This window comes from Pseudophryne corroboree, chromosome 7 (genome assembly GCF_028390025.1).
Source record: "Pseudophryne corroboree isolate aPseCor3 chromosome 7, aPseCor3.hap2, whole genome shotgun sequence".
Classification (NCBI taxonomy): Eukaryota; Metazoa; Chordata; class Amphibia; order Anura; family Myobatrachidae; genus Pseudophryne; species Pseudophryne corroboree.
The window spans coordinates 194,586,224-194,609,080 of NC_086450.1; the positions used below are offsets into that span (position 1 = coordinate 194,586,224).

At 41.7% G+C, this 22,857-nt stretch overlaps 1 protein-coding gene across 3 annotated transcripts in view; it reads right to left on the minus strand.

Moving 5' to 3' along the window:
- Nucleotides 1-6,410: 6,410 nt before the first annotated feature.
- The window catches only part of VIL1 (villin 1), a 224,678-nt gene continuing 208,231 nt past the window's right edge, over nucleotides 6,411-22,857 (minus strand). For all 3 annotated transcript variants that reach the window (XM_063933914.1, XM_063933915.1, XM_063933916.1), the window contains 5 exons: nucleotides 17,722-17,866; nucleotides 10,472-10,660; nucleotides 8,536-8,604; nucleotides 7,367-7,507; nucleotides 6,411-6,711 (listed from right to left, as the gene is read on the minus strand). In XM_063933914.1, the coding sequence (XP_063789984.1) occupies nucleotides 6,598-6,711; nucleotides 7,367-7,507; nucleotides 8,536-8,604; nucleotides 10,472-10,660; nucleotides 17,722-17,866 (658 nt within the window). In that variant the 3' untranslated portion in view covers nucleotides 6,411-6,597. The remainder of the gene's footprint in view (nucleotides 6,712-7,366; nucleotides 7,508-8,535; nucleotides 8,605-10,471; nucleotides 10,661-17,721; nucleotides 17,867-22,857) is intronic.

The following is a 22,857-nucleotide window of genomic DNA, read 5'->3' on the forward strand; positions in this document are numbered from 1 at the left end:
TATTATGTGGGATAGATGTATAGAGTGATTGAACATCTATAGAAAACCACCTATAGGATTCCTTCCATTTTAGCCCTTTTAGTAAAACCGAGGTAGAGTCCTGGATATATGATTCCAAACACGGAACATATTTCTTTATATAACAATCTACAAATTCTGACATCCTAGAGGTCAGAAACCCAATGACACTTATAATAGGTCTCCCTGGAGGGTGGGATAGATTCTTATGGATTTTTGGAATATGATAGAACGTAGCAATCCGTGGATGCTGGTTGTATAAATAATTATATTCAGTAATGGAGATACTGTTGGTGGACAACACTTCCTTCAGTATCCCCTCTAATACAGTTAAGAATCCAATAGTTGGATCATCCCTAAGCTTCAAATAGGATTCTGAATCGTTGAGTAGTCTATGCGCTTCTTCAACGTAATATTCCCTATCCATAAGAACTATCCCACCCCCCTTGTCAGCATTTTTTATCACCACATCCTCATTTGTGGCCAGAGTTTTAAGGGCCTGATATTCAGCCTTACTCAGATTGTTATTTTTCTTAGTAGGAATTTCTAAAGTTTCTAAATCCTTTTTCATCATTTCATTGAAAATCTCTATATACCGACCTCTGGACTCCAGGGGATAATAGGTTGATTTAAGTTTGAGACCCGATCCACTTTTGGGCTCGTCCCAATTTCTGACGGGAGCATAATTTTTTCTAAGAAAATGCCTTTTTAACGTAAGGTTCCTTATATAGAGGTTCAAGTCTATGTAGGTATTAACTTTATTCAAGCTAGATGAAGGAGCATAAGACAATCCTTTGGACAGGACCCTTTTCTCAATCGGATTCAGAGTATATTTAGATAGGTTAAAAATACCCCTAAATTGTAATACCAGCTTTTGTATCTATATATTAATGTGTACCTGTGGACTTGGCTATGGCATAAAGACCAAGCGGGTATTAAAGATCCGAATATTGGAGCACAGTAGAAATATTAGAAACCGTGCTATGAACCATAGTGTTCCACGACACTTTGTAGAGAAACACAATGCTGATCCATCTCTCCTGAAATTTGCTGGTATTGAACATGTAGCGGCAGGCAAAGATGGTGGAAACAGACAAGAACAGCTGCTTAAAAGGGAGACCTTTTGGATTCTGACTTTGAACACACTGGTCCCATGTGGCCTAAATGAGAATTATGAGATCACTCCATTCATTAGGGAACGGTAGGGGATCTTGGTTCCTTTGTTCTATCTATATATAATTGGTTTATTTCATTATAATACTTCCTAGATTTGGTTAAATCTATAATCAATGTGGGTAACGGTGGTAATAGAGACAGAAGGATGAATGTAGTATCAGGCTAATATGAGAATGATCTGAGAGCTGCTTGATATTATGTCTAACTGGAATGAGATACTCACTATTGGCTCTCTCAGTGAAATCCATATGGCGTGGTATAAATGTGTATCTCTACTATTATTACTAGTATATTTTTCTCATTCTAGAGTATAGTTATATAGCCTCTTTTATTATAGATAGTAATCCAACTGTTATAGAATTGACTAATGCCTCTGGGGACCTGATATAAGCAAATAAGAAAAATGTGAGAAAAAAGGGAAAAAAATGATTGAAAATGGTCATTTAAATACACGTCCTTGTATATTGTGATTCTGCTTTTCTTGACATGATCTTTCACGAATCCAGAAATATATATATATGGATGGTGTATAGAATACATCTGTGTAAAATAAGATATATGCATACTTAGCATACTATGATAGCTTTGATGAATTGGTTTAAGTGATTATCTATGTAGCAGTCAATGATATGATTTTTATTAATGCTAATTAATGGTGTAACAAGATGTGTAAGCAAGAAAATCTTTCCGTCTTTTTTTTATTGTAATTCTCTTTTATTATATATCTTTTTTACTATATATATTTTTATTGTATATGTATTATTAGTATTGTTTAACCCTTCGTGTTAAATGTTTGTATATTGTCGGTTGAAGCATTGTTTGCTCATAACCAATTATTGTAAATTATCTATATCACCTGTGACAATGTGTGATGGGGTATATTAGGATCCAGATGACGTCTGACAAGCCAGCCTCCTGACGAAGTATCCACGAAACGCGTTGGAGCGGAGCTTGCCAGACATATGTGCTCGCTTTCACCTGGTTCTTACCTCTCCCTGTGCTCGTTGCGAGTGGCCAGACGGGTTCGGATTACCGGCGCGGTGCATGGTCCCGGCTTCTGTACACAGCGGTGGAGGTTTGCCTTGTGGATGTTTTTATGCTTATGAACTGGCCCAAAGAGTGGGTCTGATTTGGTACGAGAATATCTTAACCCGTGATGTGTTTTTTATTGATGCATTCATGTAATAAAAATGATCTGCACTATGGGCGCATTCTCTTAAAATTCTTGTTCCAGATAGATAGATAGATAGATAGATAGATAGATATATATATATATATATATATATATATATATACACTGCTCAAAAAAATAAAGGGAACACTTAAACAACACAATGTAACTCCAAGTCAATCACACTTCTGTGAAATCAAAGTGTCCACTTAGGAAGCAACTCTGATTGACAATCAATTTCACATGCTGTTGTGCAAATGGAATAGACAACAGGTGGAAATTATAGACAATTAGCAAGGCACCCCCAATAAAGGAGTTATTCTGCAGGTGGTGACCACAGACCACTTCTCAGCTTCTATGTTTTCTGGCTGATGTTTTGGTCACTTTTGAAAGCTGGCGGTGCTTTCACTCTAGTGGTAGCATGAGACGGAGTCTACAACCCACACAAGTGGCTCAGGTAGTGCAGCTCATCCAGGATGGCACATCAATGCGAGCTGTGGCAAGAAGGTTTGCTGTGTCTGTCAGCGTAGTGTCCAGAACATGGAGGCGCTACCAGGAGACAGGCCAGTACATCAGGAGACGTGGAGGAGGCCGTAGGAGGGCAACAACCCAGCAGCAGGGCCGCTACCTCCGCCTTTGTGCAAGGAGGAACAGGAGGAGCACTGCCAGAGCCCTGCAAAATGACCTCCAGCAAGCTACAAATGTGCATGTGACTACTCAAACAATCAGAAACAGACTCCATGAGGGTGGTATGAGGGCCCGACGTCCACAGGTGGGGGTTGTGCTTACAGCCCAACACCGTGCAGGACGTTTGGCATTTGCCAGAGAACACCAAGATTGGCAAATTCGCCACTGGCGCCCTGTGCTCTTCACAGATGAAAGCAGGTTCTCACTGAGCACATGTGACAGACGTGACAGAGTCTGGAGACGCCAAGGAGAACGTTCTGCTGCCTGAAACATCCTCCAGCATGACCGGTTTGGCAGTGGGTCAATAATGGTGTGGGGTGGCATTTCTTTGGGGGACCGCACAGGCCTGCATGTGCTCGCCAGAGGTAGCCTGACTGCCATTAGGTGGTGAGATGAGATCATCAGACCCCTTGTGAGACCATATGCTGGTGCGGTTGGCCCTGGGTTCCTCCTAATGCAAGACAATGCTAGACCTCCTGTGGCTGGAGTGTGTCAGCAGTTCCTGCAAGACGAAGGCATTGATGCTATGGACTGGCCCGCCCGTTCCCCAGACCTGAATCCAATTGAGCACATCTGGGACATCATGTCTCGCTCCATCCACCAACAGACTGTGCAACCACAAATCATTGCACAGGTACTGAGCTTCTACTGCAGATCCACAGAAGGTTTCTCACCTAAGTGATTTCTTCCTCTGTACCTGAGTATCCGATTTTTTTACAAATAGCCTCACTATAAGGCCAGATCGTTTGCCCACCAGAAAACCCTAGTGATATACGGGTTTTTCTTTCAAGCATATAGGAACGATTTGCCAAGTCGTGTTGATTTGATAAACAACTGCATGTACCAGTCAGTTGAGATGTACCCCTGATGAAGTCTCGAAATAGAGACGAAACTCATTAGGTATCTGTATTGTGATGTTATCTCCGACTTAGCATTAAGGAGAAGGAGGAGATTATTGTGAATCACCTACAATTGCTTTCAATGCTAAAAGTCATATTGCTACGAATGTGGAACAACACATCTCCTCTGTAACGACTTTGGTATTATTTTGTTTTAATAAATTTTTTAAGATGGAACATGTTATTAATTTGTTTTTAGGTGCTTAAGCCATTTATAAGTTCCTTGGTAAAAAAAATTGGTGTTGATAAGACACTTTGGCGCCAGTTATTCTATTGCCATACATTTTTATCCATTAGTTCCTCCTGACAGGGAACTTAGTTGAACTTGGCTGCCTCTTTTTAATTACTCTTGTATTACTCTTGTATTAATTGAAGTGACTATCTTAATTGGATTAATCCACTAGCGCAGAGGGAGAGTATTTTGTTTTGATATATATATATATATATATATATAATTTTCTTACCCAAGATTAGAGTCCATGACCTGTTTTGCTGAAGGCAGACACCTTACTGATAGAGCTATTTGCTCCTGCATAGCACACCTGCAGATTCTAATTGTATGTTGCTACTTAGAATTGTCAGTACAAAGCCTTTACAACTAGGCAGATCTATGTAATGTCCAGCCACACACTACATAGATCTGCTCAGTCACTTACAATGCTGATTATTTCTCTGACAATTATTTTGCAAGTATCATATCCAGGATTAGAACCCACAACCTATTCAGTAGCGGATCTTGCCACGGGCAAGCAGGACTTTTGCCCGGGGCGCCGCCTTCCGGAGGGCGCTGGCGCCATCCGGAGGGCGCCGCACCGTAGCAAGATCCGCCACTGCTGCCCGCTGTGTCACCCGTCCGCCTCCGCTGCCCGCTGCCCACTGCCGTCCCCGTCTGCCTCCTGTGAATCGTGGATAGTAACTTTGCTGAGCGGTGCGCGATGACGTCATCGCGCACCGCACAGCAAAGGTCCTCTCCACGAAGAGAACTAGACGCGGCGCTAGCAATGTACAGGGGGCGTAACTGACCACGCCCCCTGTATTAGGCAACGCCCCTTTTCCTGCCCGGGGCGCAGAGCGCCCTTGAACCTATTACATATATTACATTACTGATGGAGCTATCTGCTCTTGCATAAGAAGTATGAGACTTCTAACTATATGAAGTTACTTGTAATTGTCAGAGAAATAACTTCATATAGTTAGAAATCTCATGTTTCCTATATACAGTAGGAGCAAATTGTAAAATATGTATCTATAATAAAGAGGGTGTGATTTGCAAAGTGCAGTGACTAGTGGGGGAGTCTGCTACGGAAATGATAGCTGCGGCTGTCAATTAACTTAATTGAATGATGTCGCTGAACACAGAACAGGAGGACAGGTGCCCCCCTTCAGAGCAGGAGCCCGGCGGCAGCTGACTCTGTTGCCTCCCACAGTTACGCCTCAGCCTTGTTTTTATAAACATAGTATATCTAGAGCAAACTTATGGCATCTGTCGTGGACCTGCCTGAAACAATTTTAATATTGGTTTGCTGTGACTGCTGTCATCAATTGTATAGTTAGAACCGGGTATATGTATATTTGGTCTATGTACAAAATGAATTATTGTCTAATTGCTGCTCTCCAGCGTTATGTGAATAATGTATGTATATTAACAAAGGTCTGTATTGCATAGTGATGGAAGGCTCCTCAACCCTTGACTATTCTAGAATGTATTGGCGTAGTCCATTGTGGCGCACCAGCACTTTGTTTATGATAGAAACACCTTCCTAAACTTTATCAAGTTTGGTTAAAATAGTTCTTTCTATGCACTTTAGCTGGAGCCCTCCGCCGACTTTGCTCCCCTGCTGTATATGAGCACCCCGACCGAAGTGTGACATCCATGAGTCTAATCACAATAATGTTTTACTAAAGAACTCTCCCTCAACAGTACTGTTGAATTGTTGTCTCCTTTTTGTCTTGACTTTCATTTCCATGTACTGTTTTTTTCATGCACTATGGATGACTGTGTATTGGGAAAGTTACTTCATTTCTGTGTATTGTTTAGTGGGGTTTCTTTTCATGTTGTATTATGTATGGGTAAAAAAAAAACTAATAAAAACACTTAATTTAAAGAGAAAAGAAAAAAAACACTATCAATCTAATATTTATTACAGATCTCTTAAAAATCCCCTCTCCATTAGCTGAAGCTCCTCTAACATAATTAAAACAGGGTTTAAATGGGGTCTAATACTAGGCAGAATGTCACTGTGACATTACTGGTCATGCCCCTGTTTATAAAGCAACCAGTCCAAACTCACACTACATTTGCATTGTAGTTTTACGGTATTGCACAGCCGCTTCCTTGCTGCTGTGCAATACTGTACAAATCACAATCAGTCCCACTGTTCACTATCAGTCATTCATCATCAATTATAAACCAGGAAATAACTCACATTTGATAATCTAATGTTTATGTACAGTGCTACGGAGACATGGTCTGGTTTTTTAGAACAATACCATTTTATTACTCTTTCTGTAAAAACTCTCGATTTATGTGTAAAGGGTTTTATATCGTCCGAGCTCTCTGGCCTGCCCATGCGAGAGTAAGAAGGTATTTCTGAGGGAACAAAAAGGAATATTAAAAACTAAAGAAAGCAAACAGTCAAGATACAATCAGAACAGTCCTTTTTCTTTCTTGATGTTCTGTCTCTTCCATTCAGGCAAAGCTTGGAATTCATTGCGAGATACTCCAAATATACTTGTAAAATCCTCAGTGGACAGATATTCCTGTGATGGAAAGCACAGTTGTTACATTGTAGTTCTGTTGTCGGCAGGTGTAGGCAATCTGTATTTCTCCATCAATCCCTACCAGTCCTATAGTTCTAAAACAGTTGGGAAAAATCTACCTCTATAGCAAATGGTAGCAATCACATTTCAGGCATTTCGTATATTATTTTTTATTATTATTATTATCATTATTATTATTATTATTATTATTATTATTTTCTTATTTCACGCTGCATATAAAAAAATAATAATTAAATTTAATTGGCCATAGGTGCGTCTAGTAAGGACAGGTCACCCTATTTAGTCCTCTACATAAAGAATGATTTACAGTGACATTGGCAGTCACTTGGATGATGATTACATCTCCATGTTCTTGCATGAATAGTTGTCTTAGGGATACAGTATTGTTATGTGACCATTAATGATGGAGTTCTGAATTTGTAATGTAATGTACAGTATGCAACCTTCTATAAAGTTGAGCCAATCAGCTTCTAGTTAGCAGTTTGACACATTTCTCCCTTAATGATTCTCTACAAAGAGATCCCCTATTGTACCAGAGGACATTGTGAAAATACATTGAAAACTACTTGTACTAGCTGGTTTTATATGGAAAAGTAATTGTGAATATCACATTTATTAACAGCCGCTCTCTTACCTCTTTCCTTGTGGGGTCAACCCCTGTGGGCAATTCATCCGCTGTCTTATTTATCAGCGCTTCTGCTGGGTGCGTCTGAGAAATCAGGGACCTAAAATCTGTCAGAGCGGTGAAAGAGTCCAGCTCCACCTTGGTAAAGTCCTGGCATGGAAAGATGACTGTTAGATTGTAATTGATCTAGATATTTCCACATCCCAATTAATTAATTAATTAATTAATTATATTAAAGGGTTTTTAACTTTATTTAAGAAGTTTACTAAATCCCTTCCCAACAATAATAGTAATTTGCAGCTCTGTGTAGCAGGGTCCCGGCAGTCATATAGTTACACCTTGTGGCTGCTGCGGTCCCTTCACAGCAGATTGATCAGTTCTGAACCATTCAATTCCAGTTGCTGCCCTGGATCCATTTTTTATTATGGAAAGAGATGATTACAGCTGAAAGCAATCGCTGGGACCCTGCTAAATGTATTCAATGTGCAACAACCATTATATTATTATTTCTAAAAACACTATAGGATTGATAACCAGTCATTTAACAGCATGTTCTTTTTTTAAAATAATAATGTGCAGAGCCTACTAATTGTTCATGGAGGTGTTGTGCTAATTGTTCATGGAGGTGTTGTGGGTAGGGGCTGTGTAGCCAGCAATAGCACAAAACACTGCTGTGTATAACTGCATATGCTGTATCTCATTGAGAGACCACAAAAGTTTTTTTCTGTTCATTATTCAATTTTGCCCCCTAGTTGGCAAAATGTAGCCAGGGCCACCATTGGGGAGTTGGGTGTGCTGCCAGCACTGTAGTCCTGGGCCTGCCATCTACACTGAGACCAAGTGTAGATGTGTCTATAACTGTGGTCATGACTCACGGGTGACAATATCAGTCAGGAGCAGCTGTAGTGTGTAGACACAAGAGAAGGTAAGTGTCTTTGAGATATGGGAACTGGAGCTGGAGATACAGAGCTAGGGGCGGTCTGGCAGGAGAGACAGAAGGGGGACTGGCTAGAGGCATGCGCCATTTGGGTGTGGGGGGTGCACCACAACCTGGGCTTGGGATGCCTATTTTTTCAGTCCCGGTCCCTCAATTTCTGATGGCAGCCCTAAATGGAACAAGTAGAAATCAGATTATATTATGTACAGGTGAGTGATGAGCGTTAAATATGTTTCCTTACCGAAGAGAACTGATCAATCTCACCATCATCTCCCAGTTCTGCTTTCAGCTCTTCATAAGATTTTGTATTCTGTAAAACACAAATAGTAGATTCTCATCCTCTTAACAACACATTTTGTAATAAAATAGCCCTAATTAGAAGAGCCATCTTTGTTAAGAATAAAACCAGACAGGTTTCAGTGCTGTAGCAAGCTTTCAAATTATGAAACATTCCTGTGGTGAAAAAGGTTGTCTTTGATGTACTAGGGGGATCACAGTTTACGGTATTATGCAGAGATAAAGTTCTGGTGAGCACCGTACAACAAGGAACTCATATTCTGGTGGCCGAGGTACAACGCAGAGCTGCCGGAATAAATTCACATGCCATATTACCTGGTAACTCTTGTAAAATGCAGTGGCCTATTCTAGTAATTATAGTACAATGAACAATCCATTAATGCCATATTCTTGTGGCTAAAGACCAATTTTGGTGACTATAGTACAATGGAAATCCTATAAAGCCTATATCTGGATGAACACAGCACACAGAAGAAACTACTGCACAAAAGGGGTCACTCCAACCCGATCGCTCGCTGCAGTTTATCGCAGCACGGCGATCGGGTCGGAAGTGTGTATGCGCCGGCGCCGCAGTGCACGGGCACATGCCAGACGGCCGTCGTTGCGTCGCTGAGGCAGAGGCGGTCGCTGGGTGGAAGGGGGCTGGACGGCGGCGTTATGCCGCCGTTTAGAGGGCACGATCCGGCCAACACAGGCGAGCCCGGACCGTTGGGGGGGGGTGGGCTGCGGCGGCTGCGTGACATCACACACAGCCGCTACGACTAGTAGCTCCCGGCCAGCACGCTAAAGCTGCTATGGCCGGGAGCTACTCCTAAAGTGCAAAAGCATCGCCGCTGTGCGATGCTTTTGCACTTCTGCGGGGGGGAAGGGGCGGCACTGACATGTGGGGCGGGATAGCCCTGTGCGGGGCGTCCCCCCACATGTCTATTGGCATAACCGTAGGGCTACGATCAACTCGGAATGACCCCCAAAGCCCTTTTATGGTGACCAAAGAAAAAATGCAGAGCTCATATTTTTTTGATAATCATTATAGTACTAAAAATACATTTAGGGGCTGGTGCACGCATATGCAATAATTCAGTGTGATGGTTCCTCTGTTGATTTTAATCTGTTCTGCCAAGGAAATCTTATTTCTCAGCTTGGACTGGATGAACATGCTCAGTCTCATTGCCGCAATGTTCTCACCCCCAGTGCATGCCCAGTGCATGGCCTCGTGTTCCAGTACTTCAGTGCATGTCCTCGTGTTCTAGTACTTCTCTCCCTTTGAGGAATGTCTCCCTCCTTGTTAAAACCCTTGATATAGTTGATAGTGTCTATCATGCTCCCCTGTTCCCTTCTCTTCCCCCAGACTGTAAGTTTTGTGCTGTAGGCCATGCACCATTTTAGTTGTCCTTCTTTATACCATCTCTAAATTAGTATCCTAGTTTCATGAAACAAACTCTTTAGTACACTCGCATCTAATTGAATTGACCCCATAGACTAAATGGAACTTTATGTGTGTGTGGTGATGAGGGCAGGAGGAGATATGATTTCCAAAACATCTATAACCCAAGATCGCAGGCAGATTTTAGTAACAAAACAGAACGTCAAAATTCCACATTGCCGTAATGGAGACTGGTGGTAATCATTGTCATAACATACAATAGTCCTGGGATTAGCATTATCAAACTTGCAAATAGACTTTTGAGGTTCTGAAATCCTCATGACTTCCTGTGTGAAATTATTTACATACACAAGTGGTATTAGAAGTCAGCAAGTGTGGGACTATTCAGTAATTTTTTCATAAAATGTTGGTATGTGACAAAGTGGGCTCTTCTAATGCCCCTGTTTCCTGCTTGCTAATAGCTGGGCACAGAGAAAATTCTTAACAAATCACATACTTCCCATTTATATGGATCCCATGCATGGAACCAGCCAGTGAAGGTAGGGGGCTCAAATCCTTGCTTCACTATAATTATGGGTGTGTCACGATCACGTCCACCAGGGTGAGATTTTAAATACTCCTGAGCTGTAAGTGCAGCATCCTTCTTTTCTGTTTCATTTGCATTTTTACCAATCCATAAGAAGACCTAGTGAGGATAAGAAATGGACAATGAGCAAGTAGTTGATATTGAGAGATGTTTTCCAGACCCATTTAGGACCTGATTATGAGTTGGGAAGATCTCTTAGCATGGACACAAATGGCGAGTTTTTATATACAGCGCATGAGCAGAACATAATTTATGAATTTGTGTGTATAACCGTTGAATTAAACTTGGCTGGATTTGTCTTTCCATGAAATAGGTAATAGGGCATTTCAGGACGGGAAATGGGAGGTGACAATGCAGTCACACATGACCACCCTGACTCGTGGGAGTTTCATGGCATGTTGTGGGCATGTATCTAAAGTTCAATGAAATTATGCGTAGTCGTGCATATAGGGAAGCCTGTTTCGGACATCTTATGCATCTAGCATGGTGCTAGTGCAAGTTCAAACACTAGGATTATATTGTGATCCCCGCACTTGGGATGTCGGCAGTCATAATACTGACAGCGGTATCCAGACACTCCCCTTCTACATTGCACAAACAACCCGGTATCGACCCACTATATTGCCGTGTCAACACGGGTCACTGTGCGATGTGAAAAGGGTCATGGAGAACTCTTGGGTCGCCTGACCTGGTAATTCAACCCAGGTTATAAGAAGGGTTATACCGGTTACTACACGCTCCCGGTGGTGACTAACCACCCGTTCCTGCAGCCTAAACCTAACCCTCCCTCCCCACAGCCTAAACCTAACCCTCCTTCCCCTGCAACCTAACGCTGGCTAACCCTCTCTGGAGGTGCCTAACCCTAACTCCCCCTCCCTGCAGCCTAACCCTAGCTTTCCCCCTGCAGCCTAAACCTGCAGCCCCCCCCTCTCCCCCTTCCCTACCCCTGTGGCTTTCCTCTCCGCCTGCCTGGCATATCCTCATTCAGGATCCCGGCAGTCAGAATCCTAATGCCAGGATACTGATCAATGTCTGGATCCTTGCGCCGGCATTCCGAGTAGTTTCAGGATTTCAGCGTTGGGATTTTGACTGCCGGTATCCTGACCACCAGGGTCCTCACTGGATCCTCAAATACAAATGGTGACAGTTGTATCAGCTGGTGTTAAAGTGATAAGCAGCACGGTCTTCGCTTGCACATGCACGAACCCCCGCATTAGTTGAACGAATACAGGTTGAGTATCCCTTATCCAAAATGCTTGGGACCAGAGGTATTTTGGATATCGGATTTTTCCGTATTTTGGAATAATTGCATACCATAATGAGATATCATGGTGATGGGACCTAAATCTAAGCACATAATGCATTTATGTTACATATACACCTTATACACACAGCCTGAAGGTCATTTTAGCCAATATTTTTTATAACTTTGTGAATTAAACAAAGTGTGTGTACATTCACACAATTCATTTATGTTTCATATACACCTTATACACACAACCTGAAGGTCATTTAATACAATAGTTTTAATAACTTTGTGTATTAAACTAAGTTTGTGTACATTGAGCCATCAAAAAACAAAGGTTTCACTCTCTCACTCTCACTCAAAAAAGTCCGTATTTCGGAATATTCCGTATTTCGGAATATTTGGATATGGGATACTCAACCTGTAAGAAAGTTTTGTTTCTGTGGCAGCCCACAACTACAGTCACTCTGCATGTGACTCAGAATAAGGCCCTAAATGCTTAAAGAGCAAGTAAACACTGTTGGTTGCAATGGTATTCAGATTCTTGATCAATTTGCTAATTTCATTGAATATAAAATCGTAAATTTGAAATTTTACTCCATGATATTTTTATTTCAAAGCACTGAAACTCAACATTATTTTTTTTTACACAGAAAAAACAAATATAGATATCTCCTACTGCGCACTCGGGAGCTGCAAATGATAAACTATGTAGGCACGTTCACCTAACGTGCTATGAAACTGATAGAGAGAAAAGAAAATGTACACAATTCTCAACATGCGCTCACATATAATGAACAATCTAAATTCCTTATACTTAGATGGATAGGGGGTTCATCCACATCGGTCACAGTAAGTCCAAGAACTTCAGCTGAAACTTCCTCTGGCCCGTATATCAACAAAAAAAGGACAAGAGAAAAGCAATATAGTGTAGTATGTTTTTCCAATGTTCAAAAGAAAGTCTTATCAGTGGATTATTTATGGATAGTGGAGGCGTAGTGCTTCATAACGGTTATTCTTCCACCAAAAATTATTCGTACCGTACTCACACCCAAGTGCAATAGGAACCACTCATAAAGGTATCTTTATCTTCCTCCACCTTCTGTGACCTCTTTCTATTCAGTCAAATAAGAAATAATGGCGTACCTTACTTACAGTGAGTAAGGTTAACACTTGCACATAAAGGTTTCTTTATCTGTATGTGTTTCTTCCTCTAATATTGGCACTTAAATTTTTCTTCCTGGCACTCCAACCGATCGGTCATGCATGGAGGTGAATGTATCCCAAATCGCGACCCAAAAGAGACAGAGGAGCAGTATAGTGTAGTATATTTTATAAATATATGCAGTTCTTATATATGGACAGCAGGAGGATAATACTATTTATCCAATATTGCTCCACCAAAAGATCTATAAATAATCGTACCGTACTCACACCCAAGTGTGGTAAGAACCACTCATAAAGGTATCTTTATCTTCCTCCACCTTGTATCATCTCCTTCTATCCCTCTAGTCCCTTGGTACCACACCTAAGTGCTTAGTGATATGTGTGTATATCTCACCAGACTTACGGTAGGTCTGGTTGTTGCTTGCACATAAAGGTATCTTTATCTGTCACTTTCTTCCTCTAACGTTGATGCCCAATAATTCCTCCTGATGCTCCAACCAAATCACAATAATAGGGGTAATTAAACCCCAATTAATAAACTTGAGGTAATGATAAAAAAACTAATTTATTATAAAAAGATTGTTATTTTAAAAAAAGGTCCCAAAGTTCATAAAATGGTCATTTGTGTGAGTACGGTACGGTACGGTACGAATAATTTTTGGTGGGAGAATAACCGTTATGAAGCACTACGCCTCCACTATCCATAAATAATCCACTGATAAGACTTTCTTTTGAACATTGGAAAAACATACTACACTATATTGCTTTTCTCTTGTCCTTTTTTTGTTGATTTACGGGCCAGAGGAAGTTTCAGATGAAATTCTTGGACTTACTGTGACCGATGTGGATAAACCCCCTATTCATCTAAGTATAAGGAATTTAGATTGTTAATTATTTTTTTTTTACTTGTGATGTCTAGTTACTAAAACATCTGTCGCTGAACAATAACTGAAATGTGCTGACTGTTTAAGTGTCCATTCTTCCAGGTAGATATGCTTCAGATTGTTCAGGTTTCTGGGATGATATTTGTTTTCTATCCTTTTATTAATCTATGTATTTGAATTATCTTATCTCTAACTTCTTTGGAATGCTCTGTAGGCTTAATTTTTACAACTGTCCTTCAGATTTGCAATCTAAATAATGATCCCTTTTCCTGGGGTATTTATTCATAAACTATGAGATATATTTTACTGGACTGCTGGTAGAGGACAACTGACAAATGAAATTAAATATTCCTGAAATTTGAATCTACCACTATCCCAGGAGGATCGGTTGCTTACGAGACAGTGGGTTGCTAAGTCCTTTATAAATGTTTCACTAAGGGAAAACACTTTTAAGATATACAGAAGATGGTATTTCGTTCCTTAAAAGCTGCATCAGATGTACCCTACCACTTCCAACTTATGCTGGAGACACTGTGGTTCCAACGGGGCCTTATCCCACATTTGTTTACTTTATATTATTGGGTGGTAATGTACTCTGTTATCTACTTTTTTGGGTAAGGTTTCAGCCCTCCTGGGGTGGCTTGTTAGTACCATGACACATACTGATACCTGAGTTAAGTTAATATGCTAACCTATTAAAAAACTCAAAAGACCTCTCAACATATTGGTGCAACATGTCTGTATCGCAGTCCAATCCCAAATGGCTCAGGATTGAAAGTAGACAGATTCACCAAATTCGGATGCTTTGATTGCTTGTATATGGTACAGTGCGTGGCAAGAAAAGAATACATAACTTGCCTACGTTACAACAATCCAAAAAATTCCTCTCGACTTGATAACTCTGGCACTTGATAATGATTTTCTTTATATATATATATATATATATATTGCAAGAATTGGTGAAAACAAGCGCCCAAGAGTGTAGTGATTAAATTCAGGGGGAATGAAGGTGTAGAGGAAGGGATGATAAGGATCAGCTTAAAACACTTATCTGGTAGAGAGAAGCTCGGCTCAAGCAGCACTCTTTTTGTGGCTTAAAAACATGCGGATAAAACAGAAGAAAACTAACATAGTGTATACCGTTTATATTTCGTATTGTGTTACTGCTTAATTTCACAGGCCTAATTAGGGAACTAGCTTATTCCCAAAGGAGATAAATATATAGCCTGGGCAGTGTATATATTAAAAATACAAAGAATTTAGTAACATAATCACATAAAAATACACATAAAATGGCTGGATAACATGCGTACAGAATAAAAAATTATATCAAGCTTATCTGTCCATAACAATGGCTGGAATGCATGCGTACGTTTCGTCCGTCAGCAACAGGACTTCATCATTTGAAGTCCTGTTGCTGACGGACGAAACGCGTTGGGAGTACCTGCAGACATCTCCTTTTATGGACAGATAAGCTTCAAACAATTTTAAATTCTGTACGCATGCATTCCAGCCATTGTTATGGACAGATAAGCTTGATATAATTTTTTATTCTGTACGCATGTTATCCAGCCATTTTATGTGTATTTTTATGTGATTATGTTATTACATTTTTTGTATTTTTAATATATACACTGCCCAGGCTATATATTTATCTCCTTTGGGAATAAGCTAGTTCCCTAATTAGGCCTGTGAAATTAAGCAGTAACACAATACGAAATATAAACGGTATACACTATGTTAGTTTTCTTCTGTTTTATCCGCATGTTTTTAAGCCACAAAAAGAGTGCTGCTTGAGCCGAGCTTCTCTCTACCAGATAAGTGTTTTAAGCTGATCCTTATCATCCCTTCCTCTACACCTTCATTCCCCCTGAATTTAATCACTACACTCTTGGGCGCTTGTTTTCACCAATTCTTGCAACAGATTTTATATGCATGCCAAGCATATGTTTATGTATTACAAGCTGCCACTCAAATAATTTATGGAGAAGTGTTTATATATAAAACAGGGGTGTTTACTATATTTATTATATTTTTCACTATATTTTTATAATTTTAATTTCATACTTATGGTATAATTATCACAAAACTGCACCCGAGCGCCGTAGTCTTCAATTCTATAATATAATATATATATATATACATATATATATATCTTAATTTTTTTTCTTCCTTTCTCTCCTAAGTCATCTCTGGGCTCCTGTTTGGCAGGCCATTTGAACTTTTGGCTACTTTTGAACCTCCTTTTCCTGCCTACTCCTCGTCCCCATTCCCCTTCCCATAATACATCAAAAATATCAATAACATTGTGTTACCACAGTTACTTATCATTTGTTCTCTACTCATATTGTACCAATGTCTGTGATTTGTTCCTACCAGAGTATTGCTTATTTTAATACTTTAGCAAGGCAAGGTATGTTTTACCGAGATAAATAATATTCATGAAAAAAGTTAATCATTTATAAATATGCAGAAAAGGAAAACATGGGAGCGCAAGCTGAACAATGCACAGATTTAATACATTTAAAAATCAACAGTATATGTATATATATATATATATATATATACACCAGTATATGGAACAACAATTGAAAACAATTGTAAAAAGAATCTGGTGAAGTTCTTGTTGATACACCTCCTGGGAATCTGTACACTATTTTATTATGCCACACTGTAAGTAGTAAAGTAGATTCTCCGATGGCCGAAAAAAGTTTTTCTGAAACAAAGTCAATACTTCCCAATTCTTGATACAATGGGCAGTATTAAATTCTTCCCGCCCGCTTCCACACCCATTCTGTTTCTGCTGACAAGTCATCATTTCAGCTCTCTACCCCTGGGGTAGCGAGGCGCCTAACCCTTTACGCAGCTAGACCTAATTATTATGGGCATGATATGTGCGATAGCGGGGATCACTTTAGAAAGGAGATTGGGCATGATATATCATTTGAATACTGCCCAATGTTCGAATTACTCTTCTGTAGAGGTGATGGAGCTTATTAGGAATTGGAAAACGTGAGTACTCGCGAAGACGGAAGCATATACAATGTCTCAACGTGACAGCCTTGCTATCCTGATCAGGGAATCAGCTGGCTGTGCTGGTGAGTGGACCCGTTGGGTGCTGGAAATGAAGCTGGAATAATTTTTTTACAATTGTGTTTTATTGTTGTTCCAAATACTGGTGTGTGTGTGTGTGTGTGTGTGTGTGTGTGTGTGTGTGTGTATGTGTGTGTGTGTGTGTGTACTGTTGACTTTTAAATGTATTAAAACTGTTGATATAAATGTGCCCTATTTCCATAGAGCAAAATTAATGTTGTATAATTGACTTCACTATAATGTATCAGTCTGGACTGGGCGGCAGATATAGAAGATGTGATTGATGCTACCTAACTTGCAATATTGTTGCCTTGTAGTCTCATATGTAATGGATGTGTATTGTCTTGCTTTTTGATCTTGTTCACTTTGAGTCATTGTGGCGGATGCAGAGCTGGGAATAAAATGGGTGGACATTACTCAAAGGAAAGAAGCATAAAAATAGTGTCCACCTCTGTATTTACAGGATACATGCCTGAATTACGATATGTCATCATCATCAGTGTGTACTTGAACTTGCAAAATATTACGTTAAACAAAAGAGCCTCCAAACAGGCATACAGTATATATTGTTTATAAGGTGCATTTGCATGAACATGCCCTTCATGAACTATGCTAGTGTGAGAACCCATTCCGCCTCTCCAGTCGTAAGTGTAAATGTGATTAGAATCAATTATTGTACTTGTATGTGCAATGTGAATTCATGCAAAATACACTGCACAAGATGGCACATGTTCAACTGCACCACCCTCATTGTCTCATCCCTCTCTCACCTGATCCCAAGCATCCAGCAGGAACACATCATCTTCATCCAAGTCGTCTTGGTTGTAATCTGTGATTTCAGTTGCAACAAAGACTCCTGTTTTATTAGAACATTCAAATAGGCGCGGGATAATGTCGGCTGTCTGTTCCTGCAGCCTATAGGGGAAAAAAGTATTTGTTTTTTGTTTTGTTTTTATAAATGTATTATTGTGGCACACAAGTGGTTACCTTTTATATCAAAGTGTTACCATCATCTTTGAAGCCAGACATTTATGTGATAAACAAATGTTTATTGGTCTGGATATGCTATGTGTAGACATAAATATTCTATGGTTGCATTTACTATTCTATTACTGTAAAAGAAGATTCCATTTAATTAATGAGTTTATTTATTTATTTATTTATTTATTTAGAATAACTGTATAGACTTAGGCTGCAAGCCTCCTGGCTGCAAACATTTTAGCTGATAAGTATGTTAGTGCAAAGTATGAGGATATGAAATTTTGGAGATATAAGGAGATGCTTCAGCTGATGTGACCCCTACCTTCTCTTTGTCTTCCTCAGGTAACGACAACTTTATCACTCCTGCAACAATCTCTCACTGTTGCAACTTTACATCCTTTACATGGTTTTGAATTGTGCTAGGTAATGACAACTTTATCTTTAACTAGTTTTTCCTAGCCGAAACTATAGCAGGATCTCACTGTGTCAGCGGCTGACCGTGGGTAACCTCACCGCTGACCGCAAAGTTCCCACCATTGATTATATTGGAGGGGCTGTGCGAAGCGCTGTCTGCCAGCTCAGACGTGCATAGGCAATCAGGAGAGTGCCAGGACGTGGCGCTCCCTGATTGCCTGAAGGGACCCTCAGTGACAGGAGTCACGGGGGGTCACAGCATTCGGGGAAAGGGGTCCCATGTGTAAACATGGGACCCCTTTCAGTCCGTGTGGATCAGGTATGCGTTTTTTTTTTGCCAAGTACGAGGATTACAAATAATAACAGGACACTGGATTTAGGTGAGTATAATTTTATTTTCAGGTACACCCCGTGGATTCTACTTGGACAAGTGGACCGAACGTCGTGTCAACATAGGTAAGTATGTGTCGACATGTATGTAATAAAGTTGTACTTTCAAGGTGCGCGTGTCCTGTTTTTATTTGGGTATTTTTTTTGCAGTAGAACTACAGGTACCAGCGGGCCCGTTTCCCCCCGCATGCTGGTACTTGTGGTTCTCCAAGTACCAGCTTGCAGGGAGGCTTGCTGGGACTTGTAGTTCTTCTGCAAAAAACAATATTCTTTCATTTTCAACAAGGCTATCAGCCCCCCATCCGCAGCCCTTGGATGGGGGGGGGGGGGGGACAGCCTCGGGCTTCACCCCTGGCCCTTGGGTGGCTGGAGGGGGGGACCCCTTGATTTAAGGGGTCCCAACTCCTCCAGGGTACCCCGGCCAGGGATGACTAGTTGGGGTTTTAATGCCACGGCCGCAGGGACCGGTATAAAAGTGTCCCCGGCTGTGGCATTATCTCCCCAGCTAGTGGAGCCCGGTGCTGGTACAAAAAATACAAGGGACCCCTACGCTTTTTGTCCCCCGTATTTTTTTGCACCAGGACCGGACGCAGAGCCCGGTGCTGGTTCTAAAAATACGGGGGATCCCTTGTCCGTTTTTCCCCCGTATTTTTACAACCAGGACCGGCTCGAAGAACCCGAGGCTGGTTATGCTTAGGAGGGGGGACCCCACGCATTTTTTTCCCTTGATTTTAACCCATTCCCACCCCTTCCCACTAAAAACCATGCTCTCTCTATTTTAGTCAGTTAAAAAAAAAATATTATTTTAAAAAATATATAAATAATACTTGTGTCCCTCTAATAGACAAACCAAGGCCCTCATTCCGAGTCGTTCGCTCGGTAATTTTATTCGCATCGCAGCGTTTTTCTGCTTAGTACGCATGCGCAATGTTCGCACTGCGACTGCGCCAAGTAATTTTGCTATGAAGATTGTTTTTTTACTCACGGCTTTTTCTTCGCTCCGGCGAACGTAATGTGATTGACAGGAAATGGGTGTTACTGGGCGGAAACACGGCGGTTTATGGGCGTGTGGATGAAAACGCTACCGTTTCCGGAAAAAACGCAGGAGTGGCTGGAGAAACGGGGGAGTGTCTGGGCGAACGCTGGGTGTGTTTGTGACGTCAAACCAGGAACGACAAGCACTGAACTGATCGCAGATGCCGAGTAAGTCTGAAGCTACTCTGAAACTGCTAAGTAGTTTGTAATCGCAATATTGCGAATACATCGTTCGCAATTTTAAGAAGCTAAGATTCACTCCCAGTAGGCGGCGGCTTAGCGTGTGTAACTCTGCTAAAATCGCCTTGCGAGCGAGCAACTCGGAATGAGGGCCCAAGTACATAATCCCTTCTAATATAAATAGATATGCTATTAGCAATAAAAAAAAACAACAAAAAAACATGTTTTACATTTTTTTATTAGATTCCGCCAGCAAAGTGAGGCGGAAGGAAATTGACGATATTACTGTCGAAAAGCACTAAAGTCGAATCGACATTCTTCAATTGAATATACTTTTGTCGAATTGCCGCATTTTTACCACTGCAGACATGTCGAATTTTCAAAATGTCGAATTGCAAAAAGTCGACTCTGAAAAGTCAGTTTTTTTGTCGAAAAGTACTGTATTGCATTGTCGATTTTTTTTTTGTGTCGAAAATGCCCCGTTTTTCGACATTTTCGGGAATTCGACCGCAATTGCATATACCCCTTAGGCTGCAAGCATCTTAGCTGATAAGTATGTTAGTGCAAACTAGATAAAGTAGAGAGCGCTATTTTATCATATATAAACAATATTTATTGTACCAAAGTTTAAAAAAAATATATATATACACTCATATAATGGATGCAATCATAAATACAATTATAATTAATTAATAAAAAATCACCAAATTACGGGTATGTCACTGATACAGAAAGGAATTAGTATGAACCAATTGATGGAAGTCCCGTAATAATACTTTTATATTAATGCTGCTATTTTCCTGTAGTTATTTCCACATGAGATAAAGTCTCTATATTAAAGATTATTCAGCTGAAAAGGAGGAATCCCATCAGTGGAAATATGCAAGGTGCAGCTATATAGCAATGATTAATGGCTTCCAATATCGGTCCTGTTAGCAGTTCCTTTTATAGATATTAGAGTAGTATAAAGCTTGTAGATGTTATGTATGTTTAGATTTCTAGAAAAGGTCCAAATAGTGACTCTCATCAGAATGTATTAACAAGGACGGCTGTGACACGGAGATTCAGCTGATAACAGCGTTTCACGGTTAGTCACTGCCAAACGGCTCTAATTACCGGCTCCCGCAGGAGATGGATTTGTTGAGTAGAAAGTAGGTTGCATACTTTCTACTCACCTATACGGACCCACTCTGATCATTTATCATCGGCCATTACAGTGACCAACGGAGTATACAGTGACTTTCTATCTCAACTACTCATGTGAGTAATTAACGTTTGAATACCGCAGTTGGGCTCATCAAATCCATCTCCTTTGCGAGCCGGTAATTGGAGCCGTGGAAACATATCAACTGTGTAGTGCCGTTTTCCAAAGTAACCTCAGTGACTTATTTCAACCTGGTCACCTGCATGAGTATATTCCAGCACTGCATGAGGCTCAACAAATCCATCTCCTGCGGGAGCCGGTAATTAGAGCCGTTTGGCAGTGACTAACCGTGAAACGCTGTTATCAGCTGTATCTCCGTGTCACAGCCGTCCTTGTTAATACATTCTGATGAGAGTCACTATTTGGACCTTTTCTAGAAAACTAAACATACATAACATCTACAAGCTTTATACTACTCTAATATCTATAAAAGGAACTGCTAACAGGACCGATATTGGAAGCCATTATTCATTGCTATATAGCTGCACCTTGCATATTTCCACTGATGGGATTCCTCCTTTTCAGCTGAATAACCTTTAATATAGAGACTTTATCTCATGTGGAAATAACTACAGGAAAATAGCAGCATTAATATGTGGGAATGTGTCCTGTTTTACAGGACACATTCCAGCTGCAGCAGCCAGGGAGCCTGTGTCCCCTGCGGGACAACGTCTCTGATAGCGCTGGGACAGCTTGTCTGTCCCCAGCGCCTGTCAGTGTGTGGCGGCGGCGGGTGTCCGGTGCAGGGATTACCCTTTTCCCTGCACCGGACCAGAGGCTGCAGGGGCATTTTAATGTTGGCGCCCTCCGGGAGCCAATCGTGGCTCCCGGAGTGGCAGCCAAACGGAGAGGGGCGCGGCGAGCCAATCGGCGCTCGCCGCGTCATAGGCCCCGCCCCTGGCATCTGACGTCAGACGCCGGGCGGGAGCCTGAAGAAAAGACCGCGCGCGGGAGCGCGAGGGGAGGAGATGCCAGGCGGGAGCAGCGGAGGAAGGAGGCCGCGCCGAAGAGCGGCGAAGAAGCAGACGGGACCCGGAGTAAGAAGAACGCGCCGAAGAGCGGTGAGGAGGTCCTGAGGCCGCGGAAGAGGCCAGAAGACGTCGGCCTGCAGGAAGAAGATGTCCAGCGGCGGCTGGACGCGGAGCAGCGGAGGCGACGCCGCTGGTAAGGACGGGTCAGCGGCAGAAGAGGGCGCTGGAGATCCCTAAGGCAGGTGAGGCCTCAGTGAGGCAACTTTCTCCCCCTCCCTTTCCTCCCTCGACCACCAGGGACGGGCATTAGGCCCGGGGCACAATCCAGGCACTAGGCCTGTGGCGCAGCTAGGAGTTTGGGGGATCACCGTTAGATTTGGTGGATTGGGCGTTAGGCCCAAGCCACCTAAAACTGCGCAAGTTAGGCGGGCACTAGGCCCGTGGGCAATCCAGGCATTAGGCCTGCGGAGGTATTAGAGGGCTTTAGGCCCTAGTCCAGTTGGCGGCCACTAGGAACATAAGGTGACCCTGGGCACTAGGCCCAGGTCACCCAACGGGCAACAAGTTAGGCGGGCGCCAGGCCCGTGGGTGAAGTCAGGCCTCCAGCCTGGGCGCAGTCAGGGGGCGCTAGGCCCAGCGAGTAAGTGCCCCCAAGGTGAATAAAGGTGGCACTGGGCACTAGGCCCGGGCCACCCGGAGGTGTTTAGGTGGGCAGGCTGTGTGGCGCCCAC